The sequence below is a fragment of the Arvicola amphibius genome, chromosome 2 (genome assembly GCF_903992535.2).
Source record: "Arvicola amphibius chromosome 2, mArvAmp1.2, whole genome shotgun sequence".
In the NCBI taxonomy this organism is placed as follows: Eukaryota; Metazoa; Chordata; class Mammalia; order Rodentia; family Cricetidae; genus Arvicola; species Arvicola amphibius.
This window is the reverse complement of record NC_052048.2, coordinates 45,767,418-45,785,963: the sequence shown is the minus strand read 5'-3', so window position 1 is coordinate 45,785,963 and position 18,546 is coordinate 45,767,418. Positions and strand designations below refer to the sequence as shown.

Below are 18,546 nucleotides of genomic sequence, written 5' to 3'. Positions count from 1 at the left end.
CATGGCATTTTTAGCCTGAATGACAAAAAAGTGCATCAGATTCCATTATAAATGGTTGTGAGACACCATGTGGTTGCTGGAACTTAAACTCAGAACCTCTGGAAAAGCATCCAGAGTTCTCAATCACTAAGCCATTTCTCCAACTCCTACATGACATTCTTGATAAGACAAAACCTTGGAAAATGGAAAAGATATGTATGGTTTTCAAAAGTTAGAAAGGAAAGAAGAATGATTAATCAAAAGGCAGTCCTTTCCTTAGTCATAAAACATTCTGAACAATATGAAAACGGTATTCACATAAGTGGATGTTAGTTTTAATTGTTAATGTGATATTTTCTAGCATCACTTACAAAGAAAGTCTCAATGAAGACTGCTTACATCAGGTTGGCCTGTGGGCATGCTTGTAGGAATTATCTTTATAACACTGAGACAAGAATTCTTATTGGTTATACGTGGCACTATTCCTTAAATGGGGAGGAGAAAAAAGGGGAATTGAGCTGAACAAAAGCATGCACACATGGTATAGAAGGGTCTTTTGTCTATGTGTTACTTTTATTGGTTAAATAAAGAAGTTGCTTTGGCCTTTTGATAGGCCAGCCCTTAGGTGGGTGGAGTAGACAAAACAGAATGCTAGGAGGAAGAAGGCAGTGTGACAGATGCCATGGTTCTCCTCTCTGAGATGGACGCTGGTTAGACTCATGCTGGTAAGCCACAGTAAGTGGCGATATACATTATTAGAAATGGGTTAAACTAATATGGGGTCGTTAGCCAATAAGAGGCTAAAAACAATTGACCAGGCAGTGTTTATATGAATACAGTTTTCTGTATAATTAGTTCGGATGTAAGCTATCCAGACGGTGGGATGGGGTCTGCTGCCATTTTTTACTACACACACACACACACACACACACACACACACACACACACACACATTGCTTTCTGGTGTAGGATAATTGTTTGTATTCTGTCAATCATGTTTTAAATGAATGCTGATTGGCCAGGCAGAAAGTATAGGTGGGTAAACCAGACAGGAAGCAGAACAAGAGAATGCTGGGAAGGAGGAAGCCCATTGCTCTCATTCCAGCCCAGACCACCGAGAAGCAAGATGTAACCTGCCCGGCAGAAAGGTAGCCATGTGGCTAACATAGAGAAGAATAATGGGTTAATATAAGCTACAAGAGCTAATAAGAAGACTGAGCTAATGGGCCAATCAATTTATAACCTAATGTAGACTCTCCGTGTGATATTCTTTGGGACTTGCCAGCTGTGGGAACAGGGCAGGACAGAAACCCCACAAGCAGGCCTCTCATGTTACAGCTTTCTGTTCTAATTACAGATATAATGTGACAAGTTGTATCAAGATCCTGTTGTTGTGAGCTCTCTGAAGTGATGCACTATAACCTGGAATTCTGAGCTAAAATAAAAGCTTTCCAGATCCATTGCCCATAGCAGCAGAATATGAAACCATGAAAACTGACCACATCATTATACTTTTGTTGAACTGAGAGTGTACAATGTTGAGTGAACTTAAGTATAGATTATAAATTTGTGATGATAATAATGTACCAATGAAATCCCATTAACTATTACAACTATAACATTCTGGGGAGAGATGCTGATAAAGAGGATTGCACATTTTCTTATGGGGCATACAGAGATTCTACTTTCCCCTAAATTTTGTTATAAAATTTCTCTAAATTTACTATTAAATATAGTATAGAATCAAGTCAGAAAGTCCATATATTATGTGATTTAATTTAAATGAAATGTATAGATCATGCAAATAATTACAGATGGATAAGACAAGAGTAATAAGTAGAGTTTTGAAAAAATATCAGTTTGATTGTGGTTATTGACAACACTGAAGTTTATTTGTCAATGAAGTTGATAAAAAATTCCAATCACAGAATGAATAAAATGTAAAACAATAAATAGCATTGATAGTTTTTCTCCTGACTTGGCATAATCTATTTCATCATTGAATAATTGATTAGAAATATCCCTATTTTAGATATTACTCTCCTACTGTAGGATGCTCTCATAACCTTTTCTGAACCTTCTGTGCCAAAAACAAAATAGCAAACAATAACAACAACCCCCCAAAATAATGAAACTATACAATACTGCAAACTATATCTAGTTCTTGCAGGGTTAATTGGCTTCTACATTAAAGGTGACATTTAGTTTTGTATTTGGCAAGTCACATATTCCTAGTGTTGAATTTTTAAATAGGAGGAGCAGAAAGCTGTAAGAAATAGCAAACAAATTATTATTGACTCAAATTTTATAAAACTTAAAATATTGTGCACTACTGCAATTAGATCATGTTGCAAGTATATCATACATAAACATATACAAAGCTATGTCCTCTGGAGTGAATATGTTTTCCAATTTACTGAAGCTGAGAGTGTGCCCTAATATCAATAACAAATATTCATATTCAAGCCAAACCCTAATAAGTGCTCAGTGATGTCATTTTACTATGGGGAAATATGATAAAATCTAGACTTGTAACATGCACTTATATGCCCAAACTTTCTTTGTATTTTACATACAATATAAATATTTAGCCATGAATTTTAAATTTGAGAAAAAAAATCCAACGAGTTTACTTTAGTCATATGGAGTAGTTAATTAAATGTCAATTTAGATAATTTCTACTGTGTTAGAAAGTAAATATTCAATTATTTTTATAGAAATGACCTGATCACAGAATTCTCTGCTTATCCTTGTTCGTTCCTTATGCGCTCTTTCTCATGGTTAATAATAGTTTTTCTTTGTTCATTACATTAATGTGTTTTAGATAACACTTAGCTATTTTGAGATTATATTAATTTCATATCATTTCCATATTTTTCCATTTCTATATATTAGTTTTTATTATTTTCTGAGCTAAACTTTAGAGGGACTTGAAAAACTGCAAAGGAGCATGATATCTAATTGGAAGGTGATTTTATGAACATATTACTTCAATTATTCATAGGATCAAATTGCCTACTTATAATTTTTGACAAATTGATCTTTGGCAGTTGAAACAATAAGAATGACTCAGAAGTTCTACACACTGATTTTCTTTTTCATTACTTCCTTGCTTGCTTTTGCTATTGTATATTTTAATGGGATATTTTTTGAGAAATTTGAAAACCACTATGGTTTCTTATTATAACTTCACCATGAAGAGGCACATTTCCAAAGTGAACATTTTTTTCTTGATTTTTTTGAAATATTTAAGACTCCAACTGCTAAAGCAAATAAGCAAACACTTTTCTACATACTGCTTATCTCCCTCAAATTTTGCTATTCTTGCTCCTTGTTCTTATCGAACATTCCTATATTGTCACCTGTATCCTGAAACAAACCACATATAGGTGATCTGTTCCTGCTGTATTGGTTGTAACTATTATTGTGATTATGGATTTCCATCTCACTGGGCCCAGGAAGAAGGATGAAGACATGACAGATGTCAGAAACATCTAAGGTCATCATTGCCTTCTGTGAACTGATCTAACTTACTCTCTGGAATTCTGGTGAAAGCAGCAGCTTCTTTTGTTTATAGACATGCACACAGAGCACATGCCCACATCATCATGTGTAAAAAGAGATCAGTCACAGCACCCCACTGTGTTCTGGGACACCTGAGCTCCCTGGTCCTAGGGAGCTTCACTGTGGCTTTCCTTGTGAAAAGAATGCCCGAGACCTTCAATGAAGTCAAGGTCCTGACCTTCAGCATGCTTGTGTTCTTCAGGGTCTGGGCAACTTTCCTCCCTGTATGCTACAACTCCAAGTGAAATCTGTTCCATCGAGGCCACTGGTGCATGTCTGCTGATATGTATTTTTTTCCTCGAGGTGCCACACTGTTTTGCTAAAACCTGATAAGAATTACTTTAAAATATCAGGAACAGCCATGCAGCAGAGCATACTGGCAACATAATTTCAACTCAATGTCCTTTAAAAAAAATAACAGAACATGTAAACTTAGGATTTCATAATGTTGAGGGTGTAGTGGATCAAATGGACTAGAAGGAAGGGAGTTGGACTTGATCAAAATGCACTATATGCATACATGAAGCTCTTAAAAGTTTTCAGAAAAAACATATTTATGAACTTTTTTATAAGAAATGTAAGTAATTATTGAAGTTATGACACTGCCTGAGATAAAACTGTACCATTACAATAGGCAAATATTAAGATATTACATACTATCTCTTTCCTCAAGTAAGTGATTCTTATTTGTCTTCCACTGATAGTCCTGCAGCAGCTTGCAGGTTACTAGGGTTAGTCCCTCTATTTCCTTCTATATATCAGTTTAGTTAGCATAAGCCTGATGATCTGCTTGGTTTTATTGCCAACATCCTCAAGTCAAATCACATGAGCAGGGGCCTCAGCTGAAGAACCATCAGGATTCCAGTCATTGATTTGGGGAGAAACATTCCAACCATTGTTGGTGGCATCTAATAGCGGCTCAGCCAAAGACAGAATGGTAGAAGGTAGGATTCCCCTCTATATTCACCTCTTGCACACTTAGCCTTCCCTCCAGTTTCCAAGGTGATTTCCCCTGTCCCAGCTGTTGTTGGTTGTCTTACTGACACCAGAACACACTCTCAGGGTCCACCACAGAATAAGTACTGCAGGCTCTCTCAGTGAGCCTTCAAAACTGCATCTCCAGTTTAGAACCCAGGCCCACTGCATGAGCAGATATTGGACTGTTAACCTCTCTGGGATGACAAAGTCTCAGGGAATACATAAACTGCTAAGTCACACAGCCTTAAGTTCGGAGCATCTCTTGGTTCTCAGCCTTTCAGATGCAAACAACAGTTGTTATTACTCTAATTTATGTTGACTTAACCATTTCTCTTATCTGTATTAGCTTCCCTCCCCTTGTTTAAGTTAATTAAAAAATAAAATTGTAAAATTACATTGTAAGAAATTGCTATGAATTATTTCTTATTTGAAATTATCCTTTTGTTATTCTTCTTTTTGTCATTTTTATTAAATACTTGCACATTTTCTTTTACATTATTTTATTTTTAAATATATTTTTACTAGTTCTTTGATAATTTCATATGTCATGTTTTAACCATTTTTATTCCTTCCCCCTACCTCCTTCTAAATTCACCACCCCTTAGTCACCTATCACTCTCTCTCTTTCTCCCTCTCTCATATATATATATATATATATATATATATATGATATATATATATGATATATATATATATATCCTACCTATAAAGGCTAACTTATGTTGCCTACATATTCATATTTTCTTGGGCAGGCAGTCTCACAGTGGAGCATGGTCAATTTACTAGAAAATCCACTTTTAGAGAAAACTAACTTTCTCTTCCCAGCAGCTCTCAATTGCCAACAGCTTCTTTTTTAATTGATTTTTATTGAGCTCTACATTTTTCTCTGCTCCCCTCCCTGCATCTCCCCTTCCCTTCAACCCATGCTTCCAATTTACTTAAGAGATCTTGGATTTTCCTACTTCCCATGTAGATTAGATATATGTAAGTCTTTCTTAGGGTCCTCATTGTTGTCTAGGTTCTCTGGGATTGTGATTTGTGGGCTAGTTTTCTTTGCTTTATGCTTAAAATCTACTTATGAGTGAGCATATGTGATAATTGTCTTTCTGTGTCTGGGTTACCTCACTCGAATGATGTTTACTAGCTCCACCCATTTGCCTGCAAAATTCAAGATGTCATTATTTTTTTCTGCTTTGTAGTACTCTATTGTGTAAATGCCAACAGCTTCTTGATGAGGGCTGGGACTTCAAGTCCAACCTCCTGTTCCTTACTGGAATTTGGTTTGGCTTGAGGTAGCACAGGTCTTGTATATGCCATCACAACCTCTTTGAGTTCATATGTTTACCTGCCCTGCTGTGTCTAGAAGACATGCATGAGTGAATTGACAAAGGTTAAGTTATAGAAGTACCTAAATATCAAGAGTTCTGTGTATATGCCTTACTTCACTTAGTGTTTGGGGGAAGTCCTCAGTTTAGAACCCCAGAGCACATTATGGGCAGAAGTATCACTCATGGAGTAGGCATACAACAATTAGAACTATTTCTCTGGTGGACTTCTATTCTATGGGCTCGTTTGAATTCTATTAACGATCCTGCCAAGTAAGCTAGTACTTTGAATTTGCCTCACACATGAAACACAAGAGTTGTAAGACTGTTTAAACACATATGTTTTAAGCACTGGAACATCATATTGAATAGTCTGTGGAATAAAGATGTTTACCTTGGTATCGAAGATCCACATATCTTTTACATAATCAGTTTTACACAGAAAATAACCACTGTTTTCATATCCAAATAGTAATGAAGTTAATTTAGTCCAAGTGACCATGCCATATTCCTGCACAGAAAACACCATGCTGGAACACAAGCTTATCTACTCCTGAGAGCAGGACAATAGATCAAGTGTTAAGCTCACATGGAGCTGCTGCAAACACAGTGAGATTGTGGCCTTTGGGAATAAATCACAGTTAAGTGAGCCAGTTAAATGAATGGCAGATTGGCTGTCACTGCTCTCCTTCTTGCCGCTTTGGCTGTCACTGCTGTCCTTCTTCCTGCTTCCAGGGACTTTTATTCACATACATTCTAATTCATCACAGACCTGATTCCACAAAATGGTTGTGAAACTGTTCTGTTTGGTTCTAGACATCCATCATTTCTAAAGCACCTGCACCACATAAAGGCCTATTGTAATACACACACACACTCACACACACACACACACACTATATATATATATATATATATATATATATATATATATATGCATCTTACAGTGAATGTAAGGTGAATATCAACTGTGTCTGGTTTTGAAATGTTCTATTTGTGGAATTCCCTTATATAATGTTTTAACTTCAGAATTTCACTTTTTAAGCAAACCAAAAATATCCCTGAATGTCCCTAAAAGCTAGGCCCTAGGGATTCTTCAGCTATTTTTCAATAGTATTCTCTTCTTCCTCTTGGCCTTTGGGCCATCTGTTCTGATCAGTGGAAGCTGACATTGATTTAAAAGTAAGGCAGACATACATGGGTATTACTGGGACAAATAGTCAAAGTGTTTTTTTCTGAGTACAAGCATGGGGTGAAACCTTGAACTAAATAAGAGAGTGAGAGAACGTTAGCTCACATACATATTGTTAGACTGTGTTTCTTTATAACTCTCCATACATGAAGCATAGGTGACCAAGTGGGTGGACACATACATTGTCTGCATATACACAGTGATATAGGAAGCTATTTTGTTATAGCTATGGGAAAAAGAGAAACCAATGCCTTCAAGATCTCATGTAAGAAGGGGACACACAAATACTAAAATCTGATGTGAAAAGATCAGAACTAAGGAACAGAAAACTAAATGACATTCTCAGCTATGAGTGTCATGGAGTAAATGCAAATATTCCAGGACTCCTATGTAACAGAACACAAATCCATTCATATCTCACATTGCCTGGATTTATTTTCTCAGCACACTGGACTTAAGCCCTTACATATCATTGGATGGTACAACTTCTGTTCATGTTATTGGCACAGATAGAAGCATGTATTTTGATCTGCTATTTCTTTTGTTGCAATTTGCTTCTGATACTTGGTTTAATAAGTTCTTCTGAGTGCATCATTTTGACATTGCAGAAAGTTGTGACTGGTATTTTAGAATCCTTTTGTTTAGTATTCTAATCAACAGTAACAGTGGTGGAGCCTGATGACATTATGAATTTTATCTGAGCTTTTTTTTAAGTAAATACCAATTTCCAGATACCTAATGTAGTCAAAAAAGCAACTAGTTGAATCAGTTTGTTCAGATATGAGTCAGTTTTTCTGTAAACTATCCAACTATTCCATCCATTGTCAACATGATTCTTAGACTATAAACCTTACTTAGACAACTCTCCTACTCCCCTGTGATTTTTCTCATTATCCACTGTTTTGGAAAACAAAGAATGTATTTATAAATGCACACACACAGAGAGAGGAAGAGAGGGAGAGAGAGAGGGGGGGGGGGAGGGAGAGGGAGAGGGAGAGGGAGAGGGAGAGGGAGAATCAGACAGTCTAGGTATTATTGTGTAGGCTGCACTGAATACAAAATCATAGGACAAGGGTTGCTATGTAATTTCCTTCCCATGCAACAGAAAACTGATTTACTTAATTGTTTGTGCTTAAGGGCAATGTCATTTTGTATGGCCTACTGTTTTATACTGATGTGAGAATATTAAGTTTCTAATAGCACAAGTCAATAAAAAAAATCACAGGCCATGAACTTTCATGTTGTGGAAGAAACAAAAGAGGCAAATGATTGCATTAATTTATAAAATTTCACGTTTCAGATACTTAACTGTTCTCAGAGATGACTTTATATTTTCTGTACAAACCATACATGCTATGCCAATCATGAGAGCTAAATTACATTATCAACTCGAATGTTCTTAACTCTGACTTCATCTTACACAAGTAGCAGCTACCCAGTTGAGCCTTTAAGCATTTCTGCATATCATCATCAAACTCCTTTAGATTTAGAATGTCTTGATGCATATATATTTAGCACTAACTAACACAGAGGGTCTTGTATTAGACAAAATATTGCAACAGATTATGGTCCAGATGATAAATCACAAACAATTTTATGACATAGCAGAAGTAACTAATGCTTCAAACTGAATTCTTCATTTAAGAATTTAAACCAGGAGAACGAGTTCAGAGAATTTTCCAAACTGGATAATGGGTCATTACAAAAGTAACTGGAGGTGTTTATTCTTCTCAGGACTCTTTACCATGCCAGGCACTATCACAGGGGACTCTGAGTGGAAGACAATGCTAATTTGAGAATGCCAGCACATGTTTTCCCTGTTGTTATGGAAGACATGAGTGATAACTGTCAAGTGCACATTTGAAGACACGAAAAAAGGAATGCTGAGGGCTTGTAGCAATTGAAAACATTCTCAAAGCCTTGAAGCAGGAAGAACTAAATAAAATCAGATGATGCAAACCAGGAATGGTGCCCAATCTATTCTACTTGTGGCTTGTTATCTAACACCATATTTAATTATTTTTCTTTATATCATTTAGTTTCTTAGGGTTGCCATAACAACAACAACAACAACAACAACAACAACAACAGAACATCAACATTGGCTTTAAAACAACAGACATAAAATTCCTTTTCCAATTCTGTGGCTGAAAGTCTTCAATCAAGATTGCAGACATGGTCATGTTCGCTTCGGTATCCTTAAGAGTTGGTATCTTCTGATCTCTTCCAGCCCCTGGGGTCCTTGGTATCTATTGCTTTGTGGGGACATTGGTGTTTCCACTGTCACATGACACATCTTCCTCCGGTCTGTCTTTCAATGGTGTTCTCTTCTTTGTGAATCTCTATCCAAACTGCATTGTTTTCATAAGATCATCATTTATATTACATGAAGTCCCATTTCACTCCAGGGTGACCTCATCTTAATTTAATGAGTATTTTTGCCACAGTCCTAGTTCCAAACAAGGTCATGTTCTAAAATACTGAGCTCTAAGATTTTGATAGATCTTTTAGGAAAAACAGAATTTAGTCACAAGGAGAAATTATCTGAAGTAGCATAGAACTCTGAAATATAACATGAGTAAACACACACACACACACAATACACACACACATAAAACAAAAAACTTTGTCAAAGAAATATCACTAAGTTGACCATTGTCTGGTTATCTACTAATGCCTACACAATAAGTCTATAAATACAATGCACAGACTTGACATCTTTTCAAAAAGAATGACCCTCTCCAGGGTCAATTGGCCCCAGAATGTACCAACAAGGCATTGCTTAATTGACCTCAAAGATATCCACCCAGCTATGAAGGCTTTGGTTAGTCTTTTGGTTCAGTATAAACCCACTTCTTAGCCATTCTTCAACTAATTTTTCCTTGAAATCTATACTTTTTCTACCTTGTACCTGTCACAAATGAGACAGAAAGGAAGAGGATATTTGAGAGAATTTGCATTGTAGAGAAAAACAGAGGAGCTCAGGCCTCAAAACTTCACAAATTCTCTCCATGACTGTGAGAAATCAATTTATTACACTTTTCAAATCCTGAGTTTGTATACCTGCATAGTGAAGAGTCTTAGAGCTAATACTCAATGAAACTACAAAGCTTGTTTTTGATTAAGTATCTACTATGTCATCTGGATGAATTACTTAGTAACATAAAGCTGCCTTTCATTGCATCACAAAGTGGCTGTTTGAAGATAAAACACTTGCAGAGCACACCAACCACAAAACATTATGAAGCATAACATTAAATATAAATGGAGAAAGAACCAATTCTAATTGTGGTTATATTTGTTAAAGTAAATGTTCTTAATTTCTAGTGGTTAACAAAATTAAAATTAGACCAGACCACATTTACCATCTTGACAAGCATTTCTATGTGTTGTTTATGCCCCAGATATTTTTTGAGAAGAAACTGTCACAGACCTATATAATAAAAAGAATATTAGAAAAGTGACATAACTTACCCCACCAACTTTCTCAAAGTGGGATCCATCTTTCTTGAAGTCCGTAAGGGCTCCGTTGAAATACCAGGCAAACATAATGTCTAACAGGGGGTCGTGTTGCACCTGACAGGGTAAAATGACGCTCTCACCAACAGCAACATCCATGTTAGAAGGAGCCAAAATTATTTTCGTTGGTTCTATTGGTAGACAAATTATGAATAAACAAAATTTTCATGGTGATAAAGGCAATTTTTGTATGTAGATTATTTACCCAAGTTAGAATGTGTATGTTTGTGTATGTGTGAGTGTACATACCCATTTATGTGATTAAAAGTCTTGAATATTAAAGAGGACATCTTGATGTAAAGTTATACATTTTTTGCCAGCCTCTCCAATGTTTTAAAGAAAATTAAGATATTTGAGCCTATAGACTATACATGCTCAGAGCAGAAACTCACCTGCAAACAAGTTACACTAACAACAAAATCAATTCACCTAAGTTTCATAGTTTTGTGAAATATGAGGGTTGTAATAAGAATTTCCATGTTCTCACAAATCTTCAGTGAGTAGCAAGTGTATTCAAATCCAAAATGCAAATAAGCTCAAAATGTTCTTGTTTACTGATTAAAAAAAAAAACACACAAGAGGAGCCCTATGCCAAGACAGTGGTTTAAGGTTGATTTTCTTCAGTGCTAATGCCCACCTGCTTATGTTCCTCTGTTACAATCAGATACATCCCACCCATAGTGAATTCAACTTTTCCTGACCTTATCTTCCCACTGTTTCTTATTAGCATTTTACCCCAGGGACAAGAAGTCATCAAAGAACTGTTTGTATTTAGAGAGTAAATAACTTAGGATATTACCTCTTCTACCCAATCTAGTAAGGCTTTGGTCCCTCATCTGACCTAGTCCCATAAGGGTCTCAAGTAAACACTGTGCTGTTATATCCAGTGGTAAAATTTTGCTCTTTTATGCCTCGACCTCTCATCTGTTTCCCCTCTGCTTCTCTTGGTCTCTTTCATCCCATAGTCTTTTAGACTCTTCATTCTGGTCCAGTCAGTCGGCCTTTTCCCCATCTCCCCATAGGAAATGTCTTTTTTTTTCTAGTTTTTTAAAATGTAAAGTGATGGAGGAGAGTTATCTGTCTATGTTTCTTTCATTGGTTAATTAATAAAGAAAACTGCCTTGGCCCTTTAAGAGAACAGAAAATTAGGTAGGTGGAGTAGACAGAACAGAATTGTGGGAACAAGGAAGTAGAGTTAGGGAGATGCTTCAGGCAGTCGCCATAGGAGTCTCCATGCTGCTCCTCTCCGAGATGGACGCAGGTTAAGATCTCTCCTGGTAAGCCACACCTCGAGGTGCTACCCAAATTACTAAATATGGGTTAAAGGAAGATATGAGAATTAACCAATAAGAGGCTGAAACTATGGGCCAGGCAGTGTTTAAAAGAATACAGTTTCCGTGTAATTATTTCGGGTGTAAAGCTAGCCGGCTGCGGGTGGCGGGACGCAGCCCCGCCGCTTCACCACTACAGTAAAGTGCGTTAAGCTCTGTCATTTCTAAATATTGATAATTATTCACATATTAATTACTCAAATCAATGGGATTCATCTCTTGGTTTCAAGTACCCATATTGGTTTAAACAACTGCTGGGTCAGTACTTCTTTGACTTTTTTTCATTTCCCTAAAATCTGTGCCCCATATCTTACCCTGGCCAACTGGAGGTATCCTGCTTTATATCCAACTTACCCCATTTTTCCACACTCATCTTTACTTTCTCAATCATTTGAAATCTTTTTTTTTTAAATAATCACTGTTTTTTTTTCCTAATCACACTAAGCTCCTTCCTGTGGTAGGATGTAAGGCTCACAGGGCAGTATCTTTGCAGAGATATACACTGACACACCCCGGGCACCCATCTCACAAAATGATCAAGCTATTCACGAACGGATAAAAGAAGAAAATACATCTCCAATTTTAAGCAACTCTCATTAATATCAAAAGTTATTTCATGAACTTGAACTGCTCTAGAAAAGACCAATTATAATGAAACAGGAGTGCTGAATATCACAAAGTAAAGATAATCATAACATTACAATTGTATTTCTTATGGCCTAGGGTGCTGGCAGAATAGCTACTGTGTCCATCTATGTGTCCTGTGCTGTGACAAACAAAAGCCTAGATGTCATACCTTTTCACATGAACAAACATGCATTCTGACGTCCCAGCACATTATGCAGTGTGAGAAACATGATGAATGGCTTCCTTTTTAAATAAATACTGCTTGAGAACTCTGACATTAATACAATGTATTTTGAGCAAACCCATCTACACTCCCTCTCCTGAAACTCCTACATTCCTCCACCCATTTTCTCCCTCAACTTCACACACACCCACTAACTCTACCTAGCGCTGCCAGCACATGCAAATGTTTATAGTTTTCTCCATCATGAAATACAGTTTACCCGTAAATAAAGCAATCTCTAAGACAAGCACTCACCTGTCACAACCAAGTGTGTGGTGCCATTTGCTTTCCCAAACTGGTTTTCTGCTGTGCAGGTGTAGGTTCCAGCATCAGCCTTAGTCACATTCAGAATTTTGAGTCCTCCATCATTTAAGAAGGAAATCCTAAAATAACCAGAAATCAGAATACACGCTCAATAGCTACTCTTCCCATAGAAGTGGTGTATGTCTTTCATAATGCATTGCTTATAATAGTAATTTAGAGTATAGTCCATTAGTTGTTAGCTTTTGTGGATGGAGAAAATGAAGAGATTTACACACACCCACACACGCATACACAGATGAATGCACATGCACATACACTTCACAGAATTAAACAAGAAAAGATACTCTACCAATTTGAACTCTTCTTGATGTTTTTATTCATCTTAGGCTTAATGCATTGCTATCCCACATCTAATTACAGGAATGTCTTCTTAAATAAGTATGAAATGTTTTTTAAAAAAATATTTAGTGTGGTCAGTTACTCATAGGTTATCCTTATAAATTTATAAAAAACAAATGATAGATATTAATACCCTCCTTCCCTTAAATTTAAAATTCCTTTAAACTTAAAATAATATATGAAAAGCAGTCTCTGTCTCTCTCTGTATCTCTCTGTCTCTGTCTGTCTCTGTCTCTGTCTGTCTCTGTGTCTCTCTCTCTCTCTTTCTCTCTCTCTCTCTCTCTTTCTCTCTCTCTCTCTCTCTCTCTCTCTCTCTCTCTCTCTCTCTCTCTCTCTCTCTCTCTCTCTCTCTCTCTCTCTCTCTCTCTCTCTCTCTCGCACACAGTCATCTGTGAGCTACCAAAAAGAATTTCAGTAAAAACATGGGTGTAATTAATAGGTTCTATGCTCCAACTTGTATTCTTAAAGTTGTAGCATATAACCATCTCTCTCATCAAAGAAATTAAAATGAATGTCTTACATGTAATGTACTGGGACTACAGTGTGAACAAGACAATAACCTGGTGTTCCTTTAGGAATATTAATCTTGAGAGACAATTAAAGACGAAGTAAATGTGGAATGTACAGGATTCAGAGAAGCATTTTTTTTCTCCTCTTTTTTGCTTTTTTTTTCCCTCATGGTTTATTTTTTTATATTTAAAAATTTCCATCTCCTTCCCTCCTCCTCCCCCCTCCCTCCCCTCCTCCTGCCCCCCCTTCCCTCCCCTCCTTCTCCCCCTTCCCTCCCCTCCCCTCCACCCATACCTCCCCTCCCTCCCTCTCAAGGCCATGGAGCCATCAGGGTTCCCCACTCTATGCTAAGACCAAGGTCCTCCCAACTCCCCCCAGGTCCAGGAAGGTGATCGACCAAGCTGAGAAGGCTCCCAAAGAGCCCGTCCATGAAGAACAATCAGAGCCCAGAGCCATTGTCCTTTGCTTCTCAGAGAAGCATTTTGAATGAGAAAGAGACAGTGTTATAAATGGGGCAATTGCCTTAGGTATCATTTCTAAGAGAGGTAGTTCATTTGCACTTGGAAGGAAGAATGAGACAGCAAAACACCTCATATGTCTGATCTCTTTATCTTTATTATGCAACATGCCCATACATAATTATAATCCTTTTTTCCTGAATGTCTAAAACCATTGCCACACCTTGAATTTCACACTTAAATTTCTTTTATCTTTTATGATTCATATCCTTAAGCATGTGTGCTGAATCTGTGCAAACAGAAAATAAACCTTTTCCAAGGTTTGCAGCCAAGTGTCAGCATGATACCATATGCAAACCAGTCACTTAATGTCTATAGCTTTGGACCTATTCAGCAGAGCATTCAGAAAGATGGTGAGGATATTATATTAAAGCTAGCTCCAGGACAGACTCTAAAGCTGCAGAGAAACCCTGTCTCGAAAAACCAAAAAAAAAAAAAAAAAAGTCAAAACTCTAAAGCCAATTTTTAAATACTATTATACACTCTACATGTACATATTACATATACATATATAGTATCATTATGTGTACATATATAAATCATGTCACTTATTGATATTTATTGGACATGGGTTCTAGGACATCCCCAAAGGATGTACAACCACCTATATAACCATCATAGTTAATTTATTCTTAGATTTCTTGTAAATAATACAATGTAACTAGGATAAAACTAACTATGTCACTGCCTAGGGAATAAAGAGAAAATGACATTTTCAAATATCCAGTTCAACCTTGGTCAGAGATTTTTTTTTTTTTTTTTTTTTTTTTTTTTGGTTTTGAGACAAGATTTTCTGTAGCTTTGGTGCCTGTCCAGGAACTAGCTCTTGTAGACCAGGCTGGCCTCGGACTCACAGAGATCCGCCTGCCTCTGCCTCTGCCTCTTCCTCCCGAGAGGAAGGCATGCGCCACCATCTCTCGTCCAGAGAAGCTTCTTATTGTGATGCCAATGTGTAGACTCTCATTACTGTTCAAACTGCCGAGAAGAAGCAGCTGTGAGTGCTCAGCTACAGACGGAACATCTATTTTGAAACCCACATCACCCTTCCCAGGCCCTAGACTCAGGAAATAGGGAAGAAGACAAATCAAGAATATTAGAGCCACAGGACTGGGAGTAATGTTGTTAAGTTGTCCTTTAGACATGGCATGGCTGTTGCACACGTGAACTCACAGCAGCAGTTTAAAGCAAACTTAAAAGTCTTCTCTCAGGGTCCAATAGGGATTGTACAATAGACAAAGGAAATAAAATCTAAGAGCTATAGAGAGTCTTCTAACAGCACGTTTGTTCTATTCATGTGCTCTTTATAGTTTCCTATTGTTCCATTTATACTCTAATAATCCTGCCCTACTTCTAATTACTCCTAGCTTCTTCTTCTTCCTTAGTCAGGTCTCTCAAAAAAAATCCTCCTTCCCCTGGAGGCTTGAAGCAAAAGGAGTCATGAGAATGGCTCTCATTGGTCAGAGGCACATTACTAGACAAAGTGATAAGGGCAGAACAATTGCCCTGGCAAATAAGGTCCCAAGGTCTTAGGAGCAAAACCATGACCAGACAAGGGGGACACACTGCCCATGACAACTTTGAGGCACAGATCCAGTGCAGTAGAGTGGCAAGTGAAGAATCATCATGCTTTTCTTTGTAACCTTGGTTGAACATCTGCGGCTCTGATCTTGTACATAACTGTAAGATTTCAAACTTACAATATTTACAAAAGGCCTTTAGTCTACTTTGAACTTGTTCTGAGGTTAACGTGAGCTAATTGTGTACAGTTAATATGAGCAAAAGAACAAGCAGGCTTTTAAATATCAATAGACCTAATGGGATAACTAGATCCAGTAATGAAGCACCTCCCAGTATTTATTATATATATGGAATGATATAGGTAAATGAAAAGTCATATTCTACCACCCACAGATATATGAAGAACACACCGTAGTGCTGTGAGGAAAGTCCTCAAGCTGTAATGTCAGGGACAGAGCTATGGCTTCACGCAAGAAATCTGCAATAAGGACAGCTAACACATTCAGAAGGCAATATTCCTTATCACCTTGCTAAATATGGTTATGAGATGTACATCTCTGGTGTCATTACTTATCATCTATCTCCATGAGTTATGCATCTCTGATGGGCTGACCTTTGAAGTACTCGCTGAGCTCTCATTGCATAAACGTATGGTCTGTAGCACAGCTGTAGTCAATACCTACACAAAATTTAGTTAAATATTCTACTTGGAGGAGGGATGTACTTTTAAGGTCCAAACCCTAGCTAAGGAGTTGCTGGAAGCTGATGGTTGCTAGCAGAAGGAGAGTCACTTCTCTTCAGAAGTGTGGTCAGTGATAGGTTCTCCAGGCTCCAGTAACTGGTCTCATAGTCATGTGCATGTAGACAACACTAATTGGATATGGTGTGTTAAAAATAAGTGAACATAGGGAAGGAAAGATTGTACAGTGGTTAAGAACACCTGTTGCTCTTTCTAAGGACATATATTTGGTTACCAGCATCCACACAGTTGTGGCTCACAACGATGACTAAATTCAGTTCGCTTTAGATACCTTCTTCTAACTTCTAAGTACACCAGGCATGCCCATGGTACATATGCAGACATTCATATAATATACTCACATGCAAAACATAAAATGATTTAGCTGTGTTTAAGAAAACTATACTATTAGGGCAGAAATCAATAGAAATGGAGAGGTTTGGGATGACGGGAAAGAGGACTGAGTTCTGTAAAAAAAGAGAATGAGAATTCTTACAGAGAAAAGACTCAGAAGAGGGACAAGAACTTAGCTAAGGGCATTGACTGCAATTATTTTGATTGCTAATACTCTCAGTAGAACTACTGAAGGCAGAGTACTGCTCCAACTTAATATAATTATAGTTGCTACTAAGAAAATGAGTGAAGGTTTGGTGGCATTTTCTAACATAAAATGACAAGACATTAGTCAATGGTATCCAAAACTTATAAAGGCCTCTAAATGAAGTCAAATGCAGATGCTCTGCATTCTAGGATGGAGTTAGAAGGAGCTACACAAAGGAACTGAAGCCTACCCCTTGGAAATTAATCAGTCTTAAAACAGCAAAATTATCTCATCAATTTGATAAACATTGAGCTAGAGTTTAGAGATTCTGGTATTGCTACCAAGATTAAGGGATAATTAGTTATTTATTGTCTCATCCTATGAGTTGCACACTTGAATACCCAAAATCTGGGTACAGAATAATACCAAGACAACAAGAAATCCTTTGTGTTTGCCTAGTATGTGTTACAGCTGTTGTGTAAATCCAAACACCATGAGAAATAATTGGGATGAAACAATATAAACAAAGGGGTCCTACCATGTATTATGTGCAGTAACAATAATTGAGCAAAGCTATCTGCATGGGTATGGTGAAATGAGGGAGGATTTCAGAGGCGAGGCCTCAGGTCCTAGGAACCATACAAGGATCTCTAAAACAAACACATTGACTCTCACAGAATGTGAACACTGTGTGGATCATAAAATTTTAAGCTAATTGGATATTTTCTTCCTCAATTGGTTCTTCTAGTAAGTTCTAAAAGGCTCACAGGGCATTTTGCACAACATAAAAATAAACAATATTCAGTAAATGGATGGAGTAATTGTTTCTCAACAGAAAACCTTCAATAACCCAGGCTTCCCCACAGAGACTTGAAGTGAAAATTTTATACCACTTCACTATAAATGAAATTGCTTTCTAAGCTTTCTGGGAACAGGTTTTTTTCTGTGAGTGGATAAAGCTGAAAATGTAGATACCAATGAATAACATTTGTCTTAACACAAGAAGCTAAACGAAGATGGATGAGATTAACGTTCAGAAACATTGTACTCCAGTTTTCTTTGAGAAGTTTGCAACTTAAATGATTATGGCATTGATTAGTTTTATAGCACACCTTTATGGGTATATTTTATTGGCCTTTTATAGGAAAAGGTTAATTATTTCATTTAGCTTTGTGCTTAGTTTGGGATGAGGTGCTGTGATTGCTCTACACTGTTCTACTGGTCCATGCTGTAATTCAGGAATAAAACGGGATTTATGATTTCAGAAAAAAACCCACTGTTTTTTCAAAAGGTATATTTTTGTCCAGGCAACATTAACC

General features: G+C 37.0%; 1 protein-coding gene across 1 annotated transcript in view; it reads right to left on the bottom strand.

The window, feature by feature from the left end:
• The window catches only part of Cntn3 (contactin 3), a 313,843-nt gene that overhangs the window by 52,669 nt on the left and 242,628 nt on the right, over positions 1 to 18,546 (bottom strand). Inside the window, exons 11-12 of the mRNA XM_038319459.1 lie at positions 12,994 to 13,121; positions 10,513 to 10,688 (exon numbers count right to left, since the gene is read on the bottom strand). Coding sequence (XP_038175387.1) covers positions 10,513 to 10,688; positions 12,994 to 13,121 — 304 coding nt within the window. The remainder of the gene's footprint in view (positions 1 to 10,512; positions 10,689 to 12,993; positions 13,122 to 18,546) is intronic.